The sequence below is a fragment of the Neovison vison genome, chromosome 2 (assembly GCF_020171115.1).
Source record: "Neovison vison isolate M4711 chromosome 2, ASM_NN_V1, whole genome shotgun sequence".
In the NCBI taxonomy this organism is placed as follows: domain Eukaryota; kingdom Metazoa; phylum Chordata; class Mammalia; order Carnivora; family Mustelidae; genus Neogale; species Neogale vison.
This window is the reverse complement of record NC_058092.1, coordinates 98,188,384-98,208,221: the sequence shown is the minus strand read 5'-3', so window position 1 is coordinate 98,208,221 and position 19,838 is coordinate 98,188,384. Positions and strand designations below refer to the sequence as shown.

The 19,838-nt window shown below is 43.2% G+C and overlaps 2 protein-coding genes across 4 annotated transcripts; both read left to right on the top strand.

The window, feature by feature from the left end:
- The first annotated feature begins 3 nt into the window (after nucleotides 1-3).
- On the top strand, nucleotides 4-14,730 carry AP4B1 (adaptor related protein complex 4 subunit beta 1). Of its 3 annotated transcripts, XR_006383216.1 has the most exons (13): nucleotides 104-208; nucleotides 409-596; nucleotides 2,273-2,497; nucleotides 3,191-3,321; nucleotides 3,698-3,845; nucleotides 4,393-4,889; nucleotides 6,135-6,218; nucleotides 6,955-7,058; nucleotides 7,783-7,990; nucleotides 8,208-8,489; nucleotides 8,956-9,406; nucleotides 11,718-11,761; nucleotides 14,643-14,730. XR_006383216.1 is itself a non-coding variant. In XM_044238950.1 (11 exons), the coding sequence occupies exons 2-11, from the start codon at nucleotides 484-486 to the stop codon at nucleotides 9,381-9,383; spliced, it is 2,220 nt and encodes a 739-aa protein (XP_044094885.1). In that variant the 5' UTR covers nucleotides 4-33; nucleotides 409-483; the 3' UTR covers nucleotides 9,384-10,891. The 3 variants fall into 3 exon arrangements, 2 of the variants coding, with proteins under 2 accessions (XP_044094885.1, XP_044094884.1); XM_044238950.1 differs by lacking the exons at nucleotides 104-208; nucleotides 11,718-11,761; nucleotides 14,643-14,730 and adding an exon at nucleotides 4-33 and having other exon boundaries at nucleotides 8,956-10,891; XM_044238949.1 differs by lacking the exons at nucleotides 11,718-11,761; nucleotides 14,643-14,730 and having other exon boundaries at nucleotides 8,956-10,891.
- BCL2L15 (BCL2 like 15) lies at nucleotides 11,783-18,304 on the top strand. Its single transcript, XM_044238953.1, has 4 exons — nucleotides 11,783-14,322; nucleotides 14,643-14,764; nucleotides 17,334-17,558; nucleotides 18,164-18,304. The coding sequence occupies exons 1-4, from the start codon at nucleotides 14,196-14,198 to the stop codon at nucleotides 18,179-18,181; spliced, it is 492 nt and encodes a 163-aa protein (XP_044094888.1). The 5' UTR covers nucleotides 11,783-14,195; the 3' UTR covers nucleotides 18,182-18,304.
- The last annotated feature ends 1,534 nt before the right edge of the window (nucleotides 18,305-19,838 follow it).

The window sequence follows — 19,838 nt, the reverse complement described above, 5'->3', positions numbered from 1 at the left end:
GTCCGGGCGGCGCTCGGCGCTCGCTGCGTGAAGGTGAGTGGCAGCCGCCGCGCGCGGGCGGCCCGAGGAGGCGGGACTTCCGCAGAAAGCTAGATTGGGCCTATCCGGGCGGGCAGCCGCGCGGAGGCGCACCGAGGGCTGGAACTGGCGAGGGAGGGGTCCGCGGACCTCCGGCGGCTGGGCTGGAAATGGGGCGGAGGGCCTTGAGGTAGCGGGAGCGGTCTCGGGCGGGGCGAGCCGGCCTGCAGGTCCCGGGAAAGAACTGCAGAGCCTCGTTCGGGGCTCGCCGGGGCGCGGAGAGGGTTGGTGTGAGAGTGCTGGGGCCTGGGCTGCGGCCCCCGGGGAAGCCGAGGCTGGGGTGAGGTCACGCCTTTGGTCTCCTCGCTGTCTGACATTTGCTTTACCCAGGTTCCCACGTCAGGGCTAGGAGGAGCCCGCGAGTTACCTAGGGGTTCTGTGGGGGCTGCCCGGTGACTGTCGAAGATGCCATACCTTGGCTCCGAGGACGTGGTGAAGGAGCTCAAGAAGGCTCTGTGTAACCCTCACGTCCAGGCCGACAGGCTGCGCTACCGGAATGTCATCCAGCGAGTGATTAGGTATCAGCTACCGCCCGCACTCCCCGCAGCGGCCCCCATCCGGGCCCCCACCCCTGGCCGCTCGGAAAGTGTGAATGAACCCAGGGCAGGGTGTGATTTGGTCTTCCCGCTTCTCTAGATGGCGACGGCAGCCTCCCCTGTGGCACTTGCTTGACTTCGTTTACTCAGCAGGGTGGTTACACCCATGTCTTGAACTTAGACTGCTGACTCCCAGATCTATAGAGTCTAGTACAGAAAGCCTTTTGTATCTTCAAACCCACATACCCTACTGCCTGCTGGGCATTCCCATCTGGATGTTTCTTCAAAAACATGCAAAGTAGCACCTGCATCCTTCCCCTCTCCCCAAACCTGCTCTTCCGCTTATATTTGGGTTAAGGAATGTCACCGTCCTGCTGACCCAGGGAGGGAGTCAGTCTTCATGACGCCTGGTTTTCACTTCTCGAGTCAGATGGTATGGATATATAGTTCTAAATATCCATCCTTCCCCCCCTCCTCCCACAAGAAAATGTCTATGCATTTCTTTTTTGTTGGCACCGCTGTTCTGGTTTTATCACCAAAGCAATTGAAGTGGCTTCCTAGGTCACCTTGCCTCCTCATTTTTCTCCGAAGTTTCCTAACCTGAGTTTGAACGTATAATTCTTGGCTGTAGTTGTGGATCACAAACGTCAGTATGCACAAAAGTCCCTTGGGATGCCTTTTTAAAAAAAAAAAAAAGTGTACAATTTTCATCCAATCCAATAATGCTGCTTTCAGTTGGGTGGGATGGAACCCAGGAATGTGCATTTTAAACAGACATCCCATCTGATTGAGAAACGGATCTACAGAAGGAAATCCAAACTTCTTATCCTAGCACCCAAAGAACACCCTAACACAGGTGTTACTTGCAGACTCTTAAAGAATGTAGCATTCTTGCTGATGTCTACACATCTCATAGCATGTGTTGTGTATTTTATGTATGTGTAACATATTTTACAACTACACCTGCCTGGAAAATTCCAGCTCATTCAACTAACGTGTTACTTCCTCTTGGAAGCGTTTTATGATTTCTTGTCAGTATTAGACTTCTGGATCCCCACTGCACTTTGTCTGTTACTTCTTTTTTTTTTATTTTAAGATTTATTTATTATTTGGAGGGGGGAGAGGTAGAGAGAGAATCTCAAGCAGGCCCCCTGCTGAGCTCAGAACTGATGTGGAGTTTGAATTCACAACCCTGAGATCATGACCTGAGCTGGAACCAAGAGTCAGATGCTTAACCAACTGAGCTACCCAGGTGCCCCAACCTTATCTATAACTTCAGTTTTTAATACTTACCAATTTTAATATTTACCTACTATACTGTATTTTGTGGTGTTTTTGTCTTGCTCCTTAGTTATACTTCGAGTTCCTAAAGATTGAGACCAGGCCTTCTTCAGGTTTATGCCCCAGAACATATCCCTGGAATGTAGAAGCTGAATTAGACTGGAATGTACCAGGAATTCAATAAATGTTTGTTAAATGCATAGAAGAATGTTTATTATAGGTCCATGGCATGAAGTATTGTGCAATGTAATAGACAAGATAGACTTGGTTGCTTCCTTCACAATCTAGTTGGATAACCAGGATGTGTATAGATAAAATGTCTTTCATTGTAGGCTGTGGATTATGTATTTTACTTCTGCTGTGTGTGTTGGTTTCAGGCACATGACTCAGGGCTTGGACATGTCTGGTGTCTTCATGGAAATGGTGAAGGCCAGTGCCACCGTAGATATTGTTCAGAAGAAGCTGGTTTATCTTTACATGTGTACATATGCCCCCCTGAAACCAGATCTGGCGCTCTTGGCCATTAATACGCTGTGCAAAGACTGTTCGGACCCCAATCCAATGGTGCGAGGGCTGGCACTACGAAGCATGTGTAGTCTCAGGTGAGTACCCTCTTCCCTGACTGTTTATCAGTGGCTGATGGATTCAGGAGACCATGGGAAAGGTTTTCAATGGTGATAATCTATTTGAACTTCTTAATACTAGAGAAAATGTGCTTGTAACTTGAACCCAAGTTTTCAGCCATTGCTTAGGCTTAAAAAACTATGTCACATTACATTAAATGTCACATGTTACATTAAAGGGAATTTTCCATTCTCACTCTTGCTGAAATAGTTCTTGGTTTTGGTTAAATGATTTCTAAACAATTATGTAGATAATATATTTTTGCTGCCCTTGTAGTAGTATTCCAGATGAAAAGTCAACTATGACTTTAAGTTTAGCAGTGGCTTTCCGTAATTCTTTATTCTCTTTTAAAGATTTTATTTACTTATTTGACACACAGAGAGAGAGATTGAGAGTAGGAACACAAGCATGGGGGAGTGAGAGAGGGAGAAGCAGGCCTCCTGCCGAGTAGGGAGCCCAATGCAGAGCCCAATCCCAGGACCCAGGGATCACGACCTGAGCCAAAGGCAGAAGCGTAACAACTGAGCCACCCAGGCGCCCCTCCTTAATTCTTTATGATGTGACAGTTGTACATTCAAACATCTACTAAACTTTCTGTTAAGTGAATAGGAGCTGAGTTCCATCAAAGCTAGCCTTTCAGGATCTGGCTGACTCCACTATGTGTTGCTTAGGATGCCTGGTGTGCAGGAATATATCCAACAGCCCATTCTCAATGGTCTGCGAGATAAAGCTTCATATGTCAGGAGGGTGGCAGTTCTTGGTTGTGCCAAGATGCATAATCTTCATGGAGACTCTGAAGTGGGTAAGTTTCAGTGTAATCTGTCATGACCAGTATTTATTTTTGCTTTAGTTACATGTATGACTTTGTAAAAGATGACGTGACTTTGGGAGAAAATAGTAATGTGGCCTTACTTCTGTACTTGTCTCTTTAAGTAGAAAGGTCGGTTTGGTATTTTTCGAGATCACAGAAGCCTTTTCTCTGGGGCCCAGGTGAGATCCATCATGTTAGCTACTTAGAACAGTCTGCAGATGGCAGTTTTTTGCCTTGCACTTTATTATTGCCTTTGTTATTTTTGTAGCCGAGAAGTTCAGCTTTGTCTGCCTGGAGCTAGTACTCTGGCTCTGTTCCTGAGACATTGAAGCTGTTCCTTATCTGAGATCTTTGTGCTCTTTTATAGACGGTGCTCTGGTAAATGAATTATACAGTTTGCTGCGTGACCAGGATCCAATTGTGGTTGTGAACTGCCTGAGGTCTCTAGAGGAAATTCTGAAACAGGAAGGAGGCGTTGTCATCAACAAGCCCATCGCCCACCATCTCTTAAATCGGTTTGGATGCCTCGGTGCTCTCTTTGTTATGATGAGATCTACATCCTAGTGGGATCATGACATGTTGAATCAAGGATACCTTTTGAACAACTTCTGTAGAGTAGTAATGTTAACCATGACTATTAACTTCCTCATATTTCACTGAGAGGATTTCTTTTATTTGTCTTAGTTTCTTTTGGTGGTATAGAGAGATGGCAGAAATATCCCTTGGAAATAGGTTCTGTCCTCCCCTACAATCCTTATGTCCCCCAAAATATTTATGATTTATACTGTCGTAAACTGTAAAGACTCTGGATCTAGGTCCAGTGATCATGGTCCTTGGCCTTAGATGATGAGAATTTGTAGTATAAACTCATCTTGGAATTGAAAGCCAATTTTGTGTAAACTTTAAATAGCACATGAAAAAGAATAGTTCTGTTATGGCACTGCCTGTTTCCAAGAATTCTCTCCTTGTTATGATGAACAGATGACTAGTGACATGACATTTGCGTGCAGATGGTCCTAATTTGGTTGCTAAAATAACACTCTTCTTTTCTTTTTTGGATAGAATGCCAAAACTGGACCAGTGGGGCCAGGCGGAAGTATTGAACTTTCTGCTACGCTATCAACCGCGCAGTGAGGAAGAGCTGTTTGACATTCTCAATCTGCTAGATAGCTTTCTCAAGAGCAGTAGCCCCGGTGTGGTGATGGGAGCCACGAAACTCTTTCTCATCTTGGCAAAAAAATTCCCCCATGTACAGACGGATGTGCTCGTGCAAGTCAAGGGCCCTCTGCTGGCTGCCTGTTCTTCGGAGAGCCGCGAGCTCTGTTTTGCTGCCCTGTGTCATGTGCGTCAGATCTTGCACAGTTTGCCTGGGCACTTTAGCAGCCACTACAAAAAGTTTTTTTGCTCCTACTCGGAGCCCCACTACATCAAGCTGCAGAAGGTGGAGGTGCTGTGCGAGCTGGTGAACGACGAGAACGTACAGCAGGTGCTAGAGGAGCTCCGAGGGTACTGTACTGACGTGTCAGCCGACTTTGCCCAGGCCGCCATCTTTGCCATAGGTAGGGGTCTGCTGCTTTTCCTTTTGGAGACCTTCGACTAACCAGAAACCTGTGGAATCACAGAGACCAAAAGGGAACGAATTTTGCGTCCGAGACAAATTACCATGCACCAAATTACCTTGGGGTCAGTGGCCACAGACAGAAGTGGGGAGGGAGGGGTTTTTTGGCATCACTGGTGTTGCCTTATCTTCTAGGATAGAGAATACAGGTAACTCAAACTAGAGTACTTAAAATTTATATGGCCTTTTCTTGGGTACTATCCAGAATGCTTTCCCGTATATCATCTTAGCATAGTCTTGGGAGGCAGTCAGGAAAAGTAAGCAAGTGTTATCGTGTCATTTTAGAGATGAAGAAACTCAGAAACAAAAAGGTATAAATGGCCAAAAGGTCATGTGGTTCCTGACCCAGGGTCAGAACCCTGCTTTCCAGACTCAAAATCCTGTGTCAACTGGCCAGTTGTTTATTGAGCTTCTACTATGGGCTATGCATTGTGCTGAGTACAGACCAACACAATGAATCCTAAGTCTTACAGGCTTTTTTGTATTTGTTTGGAATTCAGAAGGCCAGACTGAGTCACAAAGTGAAAGCAGGCAGGGAACTATGTTTTGTTGGAGGCCTTCAAGTGGAAGAGGAGAAGGAACCTCTTATGTTAGAATGAAGAATGAGTATTTTCAGGGGCAGGAAGAGCAAATAAACAGGAGAGCAGAGCTCCTGTGGTCAGGTGTTCACTCCGTGCAGGGCCATTCCTGGGATGGCCCGCAATGCCTCGAGGCCTCATATCTAGCTGCCACACATACCTTTGTTGCTGAAGGTTTTCAGCCTTGTTCAATGGGAAGATTCACTTTTACCGAACATAGGAAACTTAGGTTGTTACTTCATCAAGCAAGGGGTGGGTTTTTTTGGTGGTGGTGGTTGTTTTTTAAGATTTTGCTGCTCTGGGGCGCCTGGGTGGCTCAGTGGGTTAAGCCGCTGCCTTCGGCTCAGGTCATGATCTCAGGGTCCTGGGATCGAGTCCTGCATCGGGCTCTCTGCTCGGTGGGGAGCCTGCTTCCTCCTCTCTCTCTCTCTGCCTGCCTCTCTGTCTACTTGTGATCTCTCTCTGTCAAATAAATAAATAAAATCTTTGAAAAAAGAAAAAAAAAAGATTTTTCTGCTCTTCTTTGTCTTTGACTGGTGGCTAGTTTTTTTAAAATGAGGTGCTAGGATTTGACTTACCACTTTTCTCTGCTTTCTGTTCTCCTATAGGTGGGATTGCCAGGACCTACACAGACCAGTGTGTGCAGATTCTAACAGAGTTGCTGGGGCTTCGGCAAGAGCACATTACCACGGGTAATAGCTGGCTACCGTTTGGGCATTTTTTTTTTTTTTTCCCGGCAAATGCCTGCCCTGTAGCAGTTGCTTAAAAAAAAAATTAATGTTGTGTAACAGAGCTTTACATCCTCATATGCTGCCGTCAGAGAAGCGTAGGGTCTGTAGATCAGAGGGTCTTCAGGTTGCCATAACTCTGCAAGGCTGTTCTGTAGATAATGAAGGCTACCAGAATGCCTGGGCTTGTTAACTCCCCACCCTCACCCCTCTTTTTGCTTTATGGCAGCAGTGGCTTCCAGGGCTAGGACTAGGGTGAGGCAAGCTAGGTGCCCAGGATGCAAGAATTTAAAGAGGCACTCACTCTCAGGCTTGTGCAAATGCTAACCCCGCATGTCTTCAATTTTATACCCCCAGCGCCTCATTTGCCTCACCCTAGTCCCATCCGTGGTGGCTGCATCTAAACTCTCTTCCAAATATCATTCAACAATAACATGACCTCACATTTGCTTTACATTTTACCATGTGCTTTTGCATATATGAGCTCCTTGATCCTCATGGCCAATCCGGTAAGAACAACACCGATTTAAGAAATTATTGCCCGTGTCAGACATTTCTCAGAAAATCATTGACTACCCCTCTGACACCCATTTTATAGAAATTCATGTAGCAGTCTACTCTGAATATGTGACTTCTCTTAAGATTCCTTCCTGTGTGGAGCCTCTAATCCTATGCTCTTGTATCCTGAGCTGTGTTGTAGTGGTGGTGCAAACTTTCCGAGACCTGGTTTGGTTGTGTCCTCAGTGTACGGAAGCTGTGTGTCAGGCCCTGCCCGGCTGCGAGGAGAACATTCAAGACAGTGAGGTAGATGGCAAATTCTCTTTTATCTCCAGGCAGAGGGGAGATTGTTGGGACCCTGCTCTGTGAAATGGAGCCTAATTCTTCTTTCTACTCAGTGTCTGAATATGGAAATTCTTAGAATTGATTGCCACCTCAGATTCTTTTTGGGTATAGTTAGGGTAGAAGTGATAAAAACATGAGCTATATCTATGATTTTTGCTACAGATGCTTTGATATCATCATTTTCTTGAACAGTGTTAAGCCAGAGATTTAGACCATGGAGTATTCAACTATAATGAGAATCAGAATCATTTGTGGATATTTGGGCTTCACTGCAGGTCTGCCAACTTAAATACTCAGGAGTGCTGGGCCTAGACACATAGATTTTTAAGAAGCTTCCCAGAGGTCTCCGATTTTCACTCTAGGTTAATTACCATCTTCATGAAGCTCTTTCAATAGCTTCCACTGACATATTAAACCCCAGACTGGGGCAGAGGCCCCCACATTGTGGAAGCCTTATTACATAACTAACACAGGCTCTGGGAGTCTTGAGTCTCCTTTTGTGTAGTGACATTTTATTCCTATTTGTTGTAGAGAGTGCAGTCGGGGTGTGGGGGATCGATAACAATGAAAATTAAAGTAAATAAAAGATTATACCTTTTCTGCTGACGTTGCGGGGAACAAAACCTGTTACTGTGTTTGGGACAGTCAAATGGCAAGGACCTGCTCTCACCTCTTCATTCCTCAGGGGAAACAGGCGCTTATTTGGCTCCTTGGTGTCCATGGGGAGAGAATCCCCAATGCTCCGTATGTGTTGGAAGACTTTGTGGAGAACGTGAAGTCAGAGACTTTTCCAGCTGTGAAGATGGAGCTACTCACTGCATTGCTGCGCCTTTTCCTCTCCCGGCCTGCCGAGTGCCAGGACATGCTGGGGCGTCTGTTACATTACTGCATAGGTAGGTTCTCCAGAAGAAAACTGTCCTTGCCATGTCAGATAGGAAACATTCTGACAGCTGACACTGTTTGGTGAGTCACGCTGGGGACCCAAGAAACCACGTTAATGTTCTCTAAGATTTCCTCCCTCCTTTCTTTTTTCCCCCATTCCAGTTGGCACAGGGTAGAAGGAGTGTTTTGGTTTTATTTGTAATTAACTCAGTCTTTGTCTTACCTCAGAGGAAGAAAAGGATATGGCAGTACGAGACCGGGGCCTCTTCTATTATCGCCTTCTCTTAGCTGGCATTGATGGAGTGAAGCAGATCCTGTGTAGTCCTAAATCTGACCCTTCTCTTGGACTTTTGGAGGATCAGGCAGAAAGACCTGTGAATAGCTGGGCCTCAGACTTCAACACGCTGGTGCCAGTCTATGGCAAAGCCCGCTGGGCAACCATCTCTAAATACCAGGGGCCAGAACGTCGGGGCCCGGAGCTTCCTAACGCTGCATCCTTTGCCACTTCAGGTAGAAATAGTCCTTACTTTACATCTTGTAAAAAATCTTTACCTTTAGCAATGACTGGTGGGAAGTAGAGTACCCTAGCTACGGCTCAGACTGTGGGCTGAATTTGAAGTCTTCGTGAGCAAGAAAGAAGTTCCTCATTGGCTATTTCAACCATTTGTCCAAAGATAAAAGTCACACTGTGTACTTATGGAAATCTAGATGAAAAAAACATAGTTTAGGGTGCCTGGGTGGTTCAGTCGTTAAGCATCTGCCTTCTGCTCAGGTCATGATCCCAGGATCCTGGGATCCAGCCCCGCGTAGGGTTCCCTGCTGAGTGGAGAGCCTGTTTCTCCCTCTGCTGCCCACCTCCATACCCCCCCGCTCGTGTGGTCTCTCTATGTCTCTCAAATAAATAAAATCTTTTTCAAAAAAACACAGTTGGTATAGATTAAAAAGATCTCTTACACAAGCTTTTTAACTCTTTCAGGTCCCCTGATTCCTGAAGAGAGCAAGGAAACGGTTCAGGAACTTCCTGATTCTGGAGCCCTCATGCTAGTCCCCAATAGCCAGCTGACTGCTGAGTATTTTGAGAAAACTTGGTTTAGCCTGAAAGTTGCTCATCAGCAGGTGTTCCCTTGGCGGGGAGCCGTCCATCCCGACACCCTCCAGATGGCCCTACAAGTAGTGAACATCCAGACCATCGCAATGAGCAGGGCTGGGGCTCAGCCGTGGAAAGCCTACCTCAGTGCCCAGGATGACACTGGCTGCCTCTTCCTAACAGAACTGCTCTTGGAGCCTGAGAACTCTGAAATGCAGATCTCTGTGAAACAAAACGAGCCAAGGACTGAGACACTTAATAGTTTTATTTCTGTATTAGAAACTGTGCTTGGAACAATTGGAGACATAAAATCATAACAGATTCTTGCTGCTTGTCCTAGGTGAGATGAGTAGCTATCAGAATTCCTAGTTTTTTATTAGAATTTGCTTTTAAATCCAGACGCTATCAAATACAAAGGAGAATGGACAATCTCAGAATCAGGGTTTTTATGTTTTTGTCCAAAGACGATTGACTTATTCCTCTCATACCTATAGGTTAATGACCCCATTTTCTAGGTGATGTTGAAAGGTTAATGTTGGTAAGGGGATGGGGAGAGACTGAGGATAGGATTTGGATTCTTTTCTAATCCATTATACGGTTTTACTAAAGATGCCTGATGTTTACGGAAACTGATAAAGTCATCATTTGTGGGGATCATCTTTTCTTCCCTGTATTACTGCAATAAATTCCTCACTGGTCTCCTGTTTCTAATCATGCTTTTCAAGGCCAGAGTCCAAAGTCTTTAGTGCGGCATCAGAAGTAACTCTTCAGTGTCCTGTCTCACTGCTTGCCTGAACACCCTGTTCTTGCATTGGCAAATGACTTGGCATTCCTTGAATGCACAAGGCTCTCTCTCACCTCTGTGCTTTGCTCCTGCTTTTATTGCTTGGCTAGAATGTTTCCTCACCCTCATATCTTCTTTCTTTAGGTAACATCTAGTCCTTGTCTCTCAGCGTTCCGCTCAGTCACGAGCCCTTGCAGGAAGTTTTCTGTGACCCCGGTTGCTTTCATTACAGGTTCTGTCAGGCTGTCATGGCCTCCAGTGCGTGTGTCTAGCAGGACAGTTGTAATTGTTTTCTGTCACTCTTTCTTTCTTTCAGTTTTATTCATACCTGCCCACATTTTCTACATTAACTGAGGCAACTTATGGCGAGAGCAGATGCCATAGGATGGTTTAAAGTATAAATAGTAAAGTATAAATAACCAGAGGATCCACAACAGGGAAGATGAAAATACCATCTCAGACCAGCTTAGTTAGGGATGGGGAAGTACACAAATGTTCAGGCTTAAGGGCCAACATAATTGGTACAGTTGAGCCTCAAATTTAGCTCTAAGTGATTTGGCTGAATGAAGAGAAATAAGTATAAAGTCGTCATTAGAGAGGAAGAAACCTTCCAATATTAATTTCCAAAAGAAATTTACATGTAGTTTCACATAGGTGACATGGGGAAAAGTACAAGATTCTTATGGGAAGTCAGTAATGGGTTTCTCATCACTTACGGTGTTCTTCAGTGAAAGAGAGCATGACTTTAACATGGACCTTAGTGAGCGCATTTCTTCAAGGGCTTAAGATAACACAATCTAAATATCTAGATTCAAGGACTTCTACCACGTAGATACGTAAATGGACTGCATACCTTTAAGTTTTTCAGCCATCACTTCTCTCAATTAGGCTCTTAATAAGAGTAAGTAACTGATTTTTCTGGCAAGGCCCTGGATTTTGTGCGTTGTTTTCCCACCTGGACAGTTTCTAAGGACGGTGATGTTCTTTCCTTCCATCTCCACAGTCTGCCATATAACGATGACTCAGTAAATATTTACCAAATGAATGGCTGTCAATAATTAGATTCTGATGGTGTTTTGGGATTGGTGTTTGAAGTGTGTTTTGTTATATTGTATCAACCAAACAATAGTGGAAATCCATCTAGACTAGGGTTTCTCAAAAGCAGCATTACTGACATTGGGTCCAGATGATTCTTTGTATGGAGGGTTTTCCTGTGGTCTGTAGAATGATTATTAGCAGCATCTTTGGCCTATACCCACTAGATGCCAATAGAACCCCTAGTGGTAACAAAAATGTCCAGACATTGCCAAAGGTGCCTCAGTGGGACAAAATCACTCCCCACTGAGAAGGATCTAGATCAAGGGTTCCCACGATTACATGTAGAGAGATCAGAACAGTTTCAGAATTGCCTTTTCCATAGTTTGATTTGTTTGGTTAAACCGTGACTATTTAATTACATACTAAAAGAAATAAAATGGAAGTGTAAAGTGCTGCCAATTTACAGCGTTATAAAGGAACAGTATATAAATGGTAGAGATTAAGTAAAATTATTTACTTCTTTAAAAATTAAAGACTATAATTGAAATGTTGATCTAAAGAAAATTAGGAATGGCTCAATAATTGAACAAATGTTACTAAAATGATCCCAGTTATTGGAGCTTTTAAAAGATTAAGTCCTACTTGGTTGTTTGTCTATAATGTATGGGGCATAGCCGAATATGAGACTGTTGCTTTTGAAAAGTGTACTTTTAAAATGATCTGAAGGAGGAAATGATTTCTTTTAACTGTAGCCTGGTTTTGCTAATTTATAAGCAAAATGACTAAAGCTTACGTATACCATGAAGTTAATTATATTTCTTCTCCCTAGGAGCTCTCTCTAGCCTTGGCAGACATATGGTTTGATGATGTGATGTAAGTACATGCATATTTTTAAAATCCTTGAGGGTAGTTGATACTGTGCTTTTAGAAAAATGACTTTCTAATGTCTGGGTTAGGAAATAATCTGTGACACGTGTAGTGAATGGATGCCCACTGATGACCATGGTGCTTTAACACTTTGCAGAGGCAGTCATTTGTGTTGTTCCTGTCTATAATCTTACTGCCATGGACTAGTGGCTGTTAAATGCCTCCATCTCCCCCACACCCCTTTTTGAGTGGGAGTCCTATAACCATTATTCTATCCCTTTCTCATATATTGGGTGTTTGGGGGAGGGGAGACAAAGAACTTATTTTCTCAGTTACAGAAGTACACATTGAGAGGAGCAGTACCCAAAGATCCTCATTCATAGGCAGACCTGGGGCAGATGACAAGACCCTAGACTTTGAGCCAATGAAAAAAGGTGATGAGGTTTTTGAGAGAGGGATGTAAATTGTGGCCAGGGCAGCAAAAGAAGCAGGTGATGGTGAAAACACTGTGGCCTTGTTTTTTGGTACTACCTGGAGATAGTACTTGAACTGCAAGAGTGAAGGGGATGTGAGCTATGGAAGAAAGGAATGGGGTGGTTCAGGAAGACGCTATAATGAAGGCTCCAGAAGAAATACACAAAGGAAGAAACTACCCCATATTGCCCAGGAGAAGATAGACTCCTTTCTTTAGCCTTACAACATTGATTCTACAAGATAACGTGAAGGATAGATAAGATAATGCAAAGATTAGTTCTGAAGATGGCATTTGCCCGTAAGCACATCACCTGTGAAACAAATTACTGTGGGAAAAGGTTTATTATTTGAGGTAGGATGGGCTTGGTTTTCAATTTCTATGCGGCCACTTACTGATGCCACTTACCTTGGGTGTTTAACACCAGCTGGATGGTATCTTATAAACCTTTCATTTGTTTTCGAATGCACTTGGGGAATATGTCAAATTAATTTGTTAGAATCCTTCAATTTTTAGTAACCCACTCTAGTGTGAAAGGATGATGGCTCAGAATTCTCTCAGAAGGATCTTCTTATGTCAGATCTGAAGCTTACTCAGCAGAACCTGGTTTCAGCCCTAGTGATAGATGACAAATAAAAATGGCCCTTTATGTAATTTCTGTTTCTCATCCAAAAGCAGTTCATGATCATTTCTTTTTAGAACAGAATAGAAAACAGAAGATTGGCTCTTTTTATTTTGTAAGTAGGACTTTCGTTCTGAACAACTGACTTACTGCTTATGCTTGAATTCCTTATTGGCTCACCGGGTCAGAATACCCTGGAAGAGCTGATAAGTTTGAGTGTTGACACCCAAATCCCAGACTGATGTGGCTTCATTAAGAAGGCAGTCACTGTGGGTAAGTGTCAGTCAGGAGATCTCACAAAAACAGTGATGGAGTCTAACGCCTGTTAGAAGAATCTTACTTAATTCTGTTGGAGAATGAATCCCAGATTCCTTTCATCCTGGTCCTCAAGCCTTGGGCTAAGACGAAAGACATTTAACACTTACTACATGTCATAAACTGCTGGATCATCCCACAGAACATTGTCTTACTTAATCCTCATATAATTTCCTTGTGAAATACTTTATATTATCTCCATTCTTAATTCCTCAAATGCGCAAGTTTTTTCCTCCCACCTTCTCAACTTCTATATATCCTAGTCCCACCTGGAATGGTTTTATTTCTCCTCTTTGCCTCATAATCCCTCCTTAAGAGCTCATCTCAGTTGTTAACAACTCCAAGGAAGCCTTCCTAACCCCCTAGGTCTGATTTCCCATTGCACAATGTAATCACACACTATCTCAATAACCACAAGAAATTATGGATTAATCATGTAATATCAGCTGTGTATGCAAAAGCGTAAGCTCCGTGAGGACAGGAACTGTGTCTGTGTCATTTTCCTGTGTTATTTGTAGTGCCAGGCATAGTTCCTTACCCATAGACACTCAGTATATAAAACATCTGAATATGGCAAATAAATGCCATCTATTAGAAGTTGAATGCTGTTCTATTATAACTCTGAAACTTTCTTTAAGTAACACCAGACTCAGAACCTAACAGGAAGTATTTCTAAATGAAATTGCCCAAGAAACTCTTCCTCAACTCTATCTCAGTTCTAAATTGGCTAACAATAAAAGTTATTCATTAATCTTAAGTTCTGGCTAGGGTGTGGTTCTAAGAAAAGGAACTGAAAGTTTTCAAAAAGTCTCCCCAGTTGTGTAGGTGAACTCTTCAGAGAAGTCCCATGTTTCTGACAGCTAGTTTTGAAAAAAAGTAGTAGGACACGCTCTAGGACTACGTGTCCCATTAGGGAGACTTTAGAAAGAACAGACGTCGATGCTTCTAGTTTACCAGCAGTTCTGACTTCCTGCTGAGCTGAAACCTGCTTGTTTTGTGGAAAAGCAAAAACTCGGCAGCAAACATCTAAAATGAAGAGGCCCCGAACTTTTGAGGAGCAAACAGAATGCATCTTGAACACTTTACTCACAGACTTCTTAGGCACCCCAACACAGGTTGCTAACCGGGACCTATGTTGTGGAGATGAACCAGATTCAGGTAAGGCTCCTGGCCTGAGGTGTTGATTGCGGGTCAGTAAGAGCGTCTGAGTATGCTTTCTTATTGCCTCCTAAGTTTCAAAAGGTGAACTAAGCTTTCAGCAATACCTGAAAATCAGTAGTTTCCATGGAAGGGAAAGATATTCTCAGTGAAGGGGGATTTTCTGACTATGGGGTTGAAAGGATATCGAAGGTGCTCTCGGGAGAGATCGATGCCACAATTGTTTGAAAGTCTAGAGAGCGTTCTCCAATGTCCAGATTCCTGGGACTGGCCGTCCCTTCGAGTTGTATAACGCATGTGAATGTGTTCCTCCATCTTAGGAGAGCCTTGCTCTTTTGATGTGGCCATCATTGCTGGTCGCCTTCGGATGTTGGGTGACCAGTTCAATGGAGAATTGGAAGCTTCTGCCAAAAATGTCATTGAAGAAACCAGTCATGGACGGGTAAAGTTGCTGCTGTTTTTCTGTTCCAGATGCTCCTTTTTTACCACTCTTGTATGACTATCTGCTTAAACTAGAAATGTCCTGCAAAAGATTTGAGGGCTTATGTTCATCCAAGGAGACACAGCAGGAATTCTCCAGTTGCTAGTTCTTCAGGAGTTAATCAAAGGCCTAAGTGGTATTGAGAGGAAAATCTTCTGGCAAGGGCTGGTCAACCTTCAGATTGTTCCCATTTGTTTTTCAACAGAGCTGTGCTTACGTGACATGGAGCGCATATGTAGCACTTTGTTCTTGGTAAAGCACTTTATTCTTTAATGCACCTATTTAATATTTATTTGGCTGGGAATGGGTGTCTTTCTTCCCCCAACCCAAGGTCCAGCAATGAAATTATGTACTGGAAAGGCAGGCAGTCCTCAAGTAAGTTGTAATGAGTACTGACAGCCACCACCTAGGGCATATCTGGCTTTTCATCAGAATGCTGATTACTAGCGGTGGCACTTGGATGCTGCATTAGATGTAAAGACCACAGACAACATTCTAGAAGATGTTGCTGATTGTTATCAATAATGGCAGGTAATACAAACTTAACAGGTGCCAGACATTATTCCAAACGCTTTATACTTAATATCTCATTTAAACCTTCCACCAGTCCCTGGGGTATTATAGGAACTGAAACTCACAGTGCAACCTCCCCTCCTGTTTGTGGAATGCCATGAGAGGCAAAATCTGACCTCTTTGTTCACTGTTGTCTTCACACAACCCAGCATAGTACCTCCTATACCGGAGACCTTCCATACATGTTTTTGTGATTCGCTATCCATTTAAGCAGATAAGGAAACTGAGGAAGAGGGAAACAAGAATTTAGGTTACCGAGTGAGTGTTGAAGTTAGGATTTTAACCCAGACTGATTCCAGAACCACATTCTTCACCATTATGCTTTATTCTTCTTATGAACTATAGCTTGGATGGTGCGCCCATTCAGGCAGAACTGGACTTATTACTCCTAATTGCTTGCCCTGAAACTTTCCTAGGTAGCCAAGAGCTGAATTTTTGTTTTTTAATTAAAAAAAAAAGCCTTTTTGGAACTTCCAAATTCATAGGAAAGTTGCACATAATTAGTTGTACAAAGAATTTCCCTCTTGAATCATCTGAGAGTAGGTAGTTGATGAAATGTTCCATCATCCCCTAATACTTTCACATTTCCTTCAAACAAGGCCATTCTTTTATATAACCACATCAAAACCAGGAAATCAGCACTAACACATTATTATCTTGTCCTCAGATCCCATTCAAGTTTGGCCAGTTGTCCCAGTGATGTCACATACAACAAAAAGATCTAGGCCAGAGTCAGATCCTGCATTTAGTTGTCTTGTCTCTTTAATCCCCTTCAGTTTGGAATTGTTCCTCAGTCTTTCCTTTTTTCATGATCTTGGTGCTTAAAGATTATGGGTCAGTCATTTTGTAGAATGTCCCTTAAACTTGGGTTTGTTTCATGTTTCCTCTTGAGTGGATTCAGGGTATGTACTTTTGGTAGGGAGGTCACAGAAGGGTTGCTGTGTTCTTCTCATTGCACCTTTTAAGTGGCACACATTTTAATTTTTCCCATTAGCATTAGTGATGCTAACTTCAGTCACTTAGGATAGTGTCTGCAAGGCTTCTCCACAGTAGTTAGTATCTGGTTAATATAGTTAAGTGTTGTGGAGGTACTTTGAAACTGTGTAAATATTCCTTATCTCATCAACATTTCAACCTATTCATTTATTTTTTATATCAACATGGACTCATGAATTCCTGTGTTATTCAAGGGTTATAACCTATTACTATCATTATTATTTGGATGCTCAAATGTCCTAGCTTTGACCAGTGGGTGTCCTCGCCACTGGACTGTGTCTTTTTAGTACGTCCCTGTCATTCTGTGAGTACTTCTTTAATTTCTGACAGCTCTCTTGTATTTTCCAAGCCCCAGCCTACAATCAGCCTTTTTCCAGGGAGCTCTGGTATCTTTAAATGGAGAATGATATTTGGAAACCAAGATCTGGGTACATATGTAGATGCCCTCTGCAGCTTATTTGGGTTCTGGCAACTGCTCTGACTACCAAGGGTCCCCCTACACTATACCACAGTGGATATTGCTTGGCCCCACCTAATGACTTTTGGATCAATTCTGAGGGAAAGGAAAGAGGAGGAGGAAAAACTTTCTTTTTAACTTTAGAATTTCACAGACTTCAATCATTCAAGTAATACCTCTACAACTCGACCAGCTATACTATTGTGTACTTAATATTTTTCTTTCAAATCACTTTTTACTTTTGGCCCTTTTTGTGTGTCCTAAGTAATCATATCTGAAATCATGGGTTTAATGGGCTACTTACATTTTCTCTGTACACGTTACAATAAATAACAAAATAACACTCCTTAAGATTACCCCAGATACGATCAGATACAATGTACTTGCCATTCTCTAGGAAACTCTTGCTCTACTGGACGCCTGCCCCTGTACCTTTCCTGCCCCTGTACCAGTCTCCTGTACCTTTATATCAACACTTCACTGATATCCCGTGTCTCTCTCCAGGCAGGAGCTGCACTTCAGGACACAGTCAAAAGTCTTAGCCAGGCTTGGTGTGCTCAGGATTCCAGCTTAGCTTATGAGAGAGCCTTTCTGGCAGTGTCAGTGAAGCTTCTTGAATACGTGGCCCACATCGCTCCTGAAATGGCAAGACAGGTCGTTGTCTCCATGACAAGCATGATTAATGGGAACAATGCCATCCAAGAGTTTGTCCAGGGCCAGGGAGGTTGGGTAAGTATGTCGGGGTCCCTGGCTTTGATAGGCATTTGTACTGTTTTTGTACTAATACCCAGGACTCCCAATGCCTGATTCTTTCTGTAAGTTGGAAACCAAGTAGAAGAACAGGTCTCCCTACTTTGCTGAAAATGGCAGTTTGTTGTTTTGTTTTGCTTTGTTTTTCCCCATGGGAAGGGGAACAGTCAGAAGCTCAGGCCTCTAGGTGTTAGACTCCAGAGATATTTTGCCCAAAATTTTAGTTGACTCCTAACAGTGTAAAGCTAAATCCCGCTTCCTATATATAACGGCCTGTTAAGTATACTGGTGATAGAGTACTAGCCTCAGCCCCGCTTCAGAAATTCAGAATCATCCCCTGTCATCTCACAACAAACAGTGCTATCTGCTGCTGCGGTAACTATAGGAGGCATTCTAAGCCCATGTCTTAGTAATCATTAGAACATCTGCTCTCACTGAGCATTCCTCTTCATTTCCAGCAGCAGCAGAGACCTCAGTAAGAGCTGCACCCCCTGGAGGTGTCTGTAGATTATTTGTGCTTTCTTTAGGACACTCCTTTTACAAAGATGTCCTTTTGACTGTAGGCTATTCCCTGTCCTTCCTAGGAGAACCTGGAGAGCTGACTACAAAGCGATGGCGCTGTTTCCTAGCTTCAATATCACTGCCACTTTGATCAAGGGATTGATTGCTGGCCATTAAAACAGACATCCAGGAGCACCTGGGTGACTCAGTTGTAAAACGTCTGCCTTCAGCTCAGGTCATGATCCCAGGTCCCTGGGATCAAGCCCTGCATCGGGCTCCCTGCATCCCTATTCCCACTCCCCCTGCTTGTGCTATCTTGCTGTGTCTCTCTCTGTCAAATAAAAAAATTTCTTAAATCTTTAAAGAACAAAACAGACAACTAAATCCAAAGCTGCTTTCCTTTGGACACAACTGGACTTATCTGAATAATTTCTTTTCCACCAATTGCTAAAGTTGGGAGCAGCCCTTGGAGGTCTACAGAGATTTTGTACTTTCCGTCTTTGCGTGAATTTGGAGGAGGTTCCATTTAAGCCAAGACCTCCAGATACAAAGTAATGGTTTGTTAGGAGGAAATTTCAAGGCAACAGAGCAGGCCTCTGCTGGGCATATTTTGGGAAAGCGAACACACAGTAAATTATTAGTTCAGATTGAGCCCTATCCTTTGGTAAGGATCTTGTCTATTTATTTTGCAGTCTAAATGACTTCAAGGGAGATTTTTGTTGAAATCTTGTTATTAGTTGAGGATTTTCTTTTAAATTCCTATCCTTAGTTTTGTGTTAATTTCACCAAAGTAGAATCATTTTATGCATTTTTAGGTTGAAAGCAAAAAAAAAAAAAACAAACAAACCAAAAACAGTTTCTTCATCTGCCCTTCTAAGAGAAGGGCCAACAGAAGATAAAACAGTGCGTTTTTACTGCCACAGGATGCAGGAAGTGCTGGCCCACATCTAGGACAGTGGGGCCATCCCAGCTTAGATGAAACTAGCTGCATACCACAGTGTTTTTCAAACCAAAAAGTGCTTTACATATCACTTGTGGACCTTATGAATTGCTGATTTCCAGGCCCCATCCCTAGAGATTCTGATTCTGTAGGGGGAGGCTGGGGCCTAGGAGCCAACCCTTTTAGCCAGTTCCACAGGGCATTCTTATGTCCATATAGGATTTGAGCACACTCACGTTAGTACAGGGTCGGGCCAAATCCTGCCTGCTGCTTTTTGTGTCCACAGGTTTACCAGCAAGCAGCTGCACTCACTTGTTTCCTTGTTGCCCATGCCTGTATTAGCACTTCAGCGGCACAGCTGAGGAATTGCAGCAGATCCCTAATGGCCTATAAAATGTATTTACTATCTGGCCCTTACAGAAGGGCATGTAGACCCCTGCTTTAAAGCTAAAAGCTAAATGAACATTTCTCTTCAAAGAATTTAAATTCTGTTGCAACCCTGATCATTCGTACCAAACACAATGGTACACAGGATAAATCTTTTTTATTTTTTTTTTAAAGAATTTAATCTAAGAGTGTTTGTCAGTTCCTGCATAGTCCACAATTTTGCTCTTTGGCAAATCAGAAAGCTCCGGGACCTCTGGATAGTCAGTCAGTAGAGGGTCTACATTTCCCCAGTCCCTACCTTAAGTGATTGGAAGTGAAGCCTGTGGTATCTGCAAGTGTATCTTGTAATAATCCTTCATAATCTCATAGATTAGTAGGCAGTCATCACATAGAGACTCTTATATTCATAAACCCCAAGGCTAGACTACTTA

Excerpts from the sequence above, each read along its gene's own strand:
- AP4B1 (XM_044238950.1), top strand. The coding sequence starts at position 484 with ATGCCATACCTTGGCTCCGAGGACGTGGTGAAGGAGCTCAAGAAGGCT. Across the intron at positions 3,846-4,392 it reads GCCCACCATCTCTTAAATCG|AATGCCAAAACTGGACCAGT; the intron begins GTTTGGATGCCT and ends TTTTTTGGATAG. Across the intron at positions 6,219-6,954 it reads GCAAGAGCACATTACCACGG|TGGTGGTGCAAACTTTCCGA; the intron begins GTAATAGCTGGC and ends GCTGTGTTGTAG.
- BCL2L15 (XM_044238953.1), top strand. The coding sequence starts at position 14,196 with ATGAAGAGGCCCCGAACTTTTGAGGAGCAAACAGAATGCATCTTGAAC. Across the intron at positions 14,323-14,642 it reads TGGAGATGAACCAGATTCAG|GAGAGCCTTGCTCTTTTGAT; the intron begins GTAAGGCTCCTG and ends CCTCCATCTTAG. Across the intron at positions 14,765-17,333 it reads AAGAAACCAGTCATGGACGG|GCAGGAGCTGCACTTCAGGA; the intron begins GTAAAGTTGCTG and ends GTCTCTCTCCAG.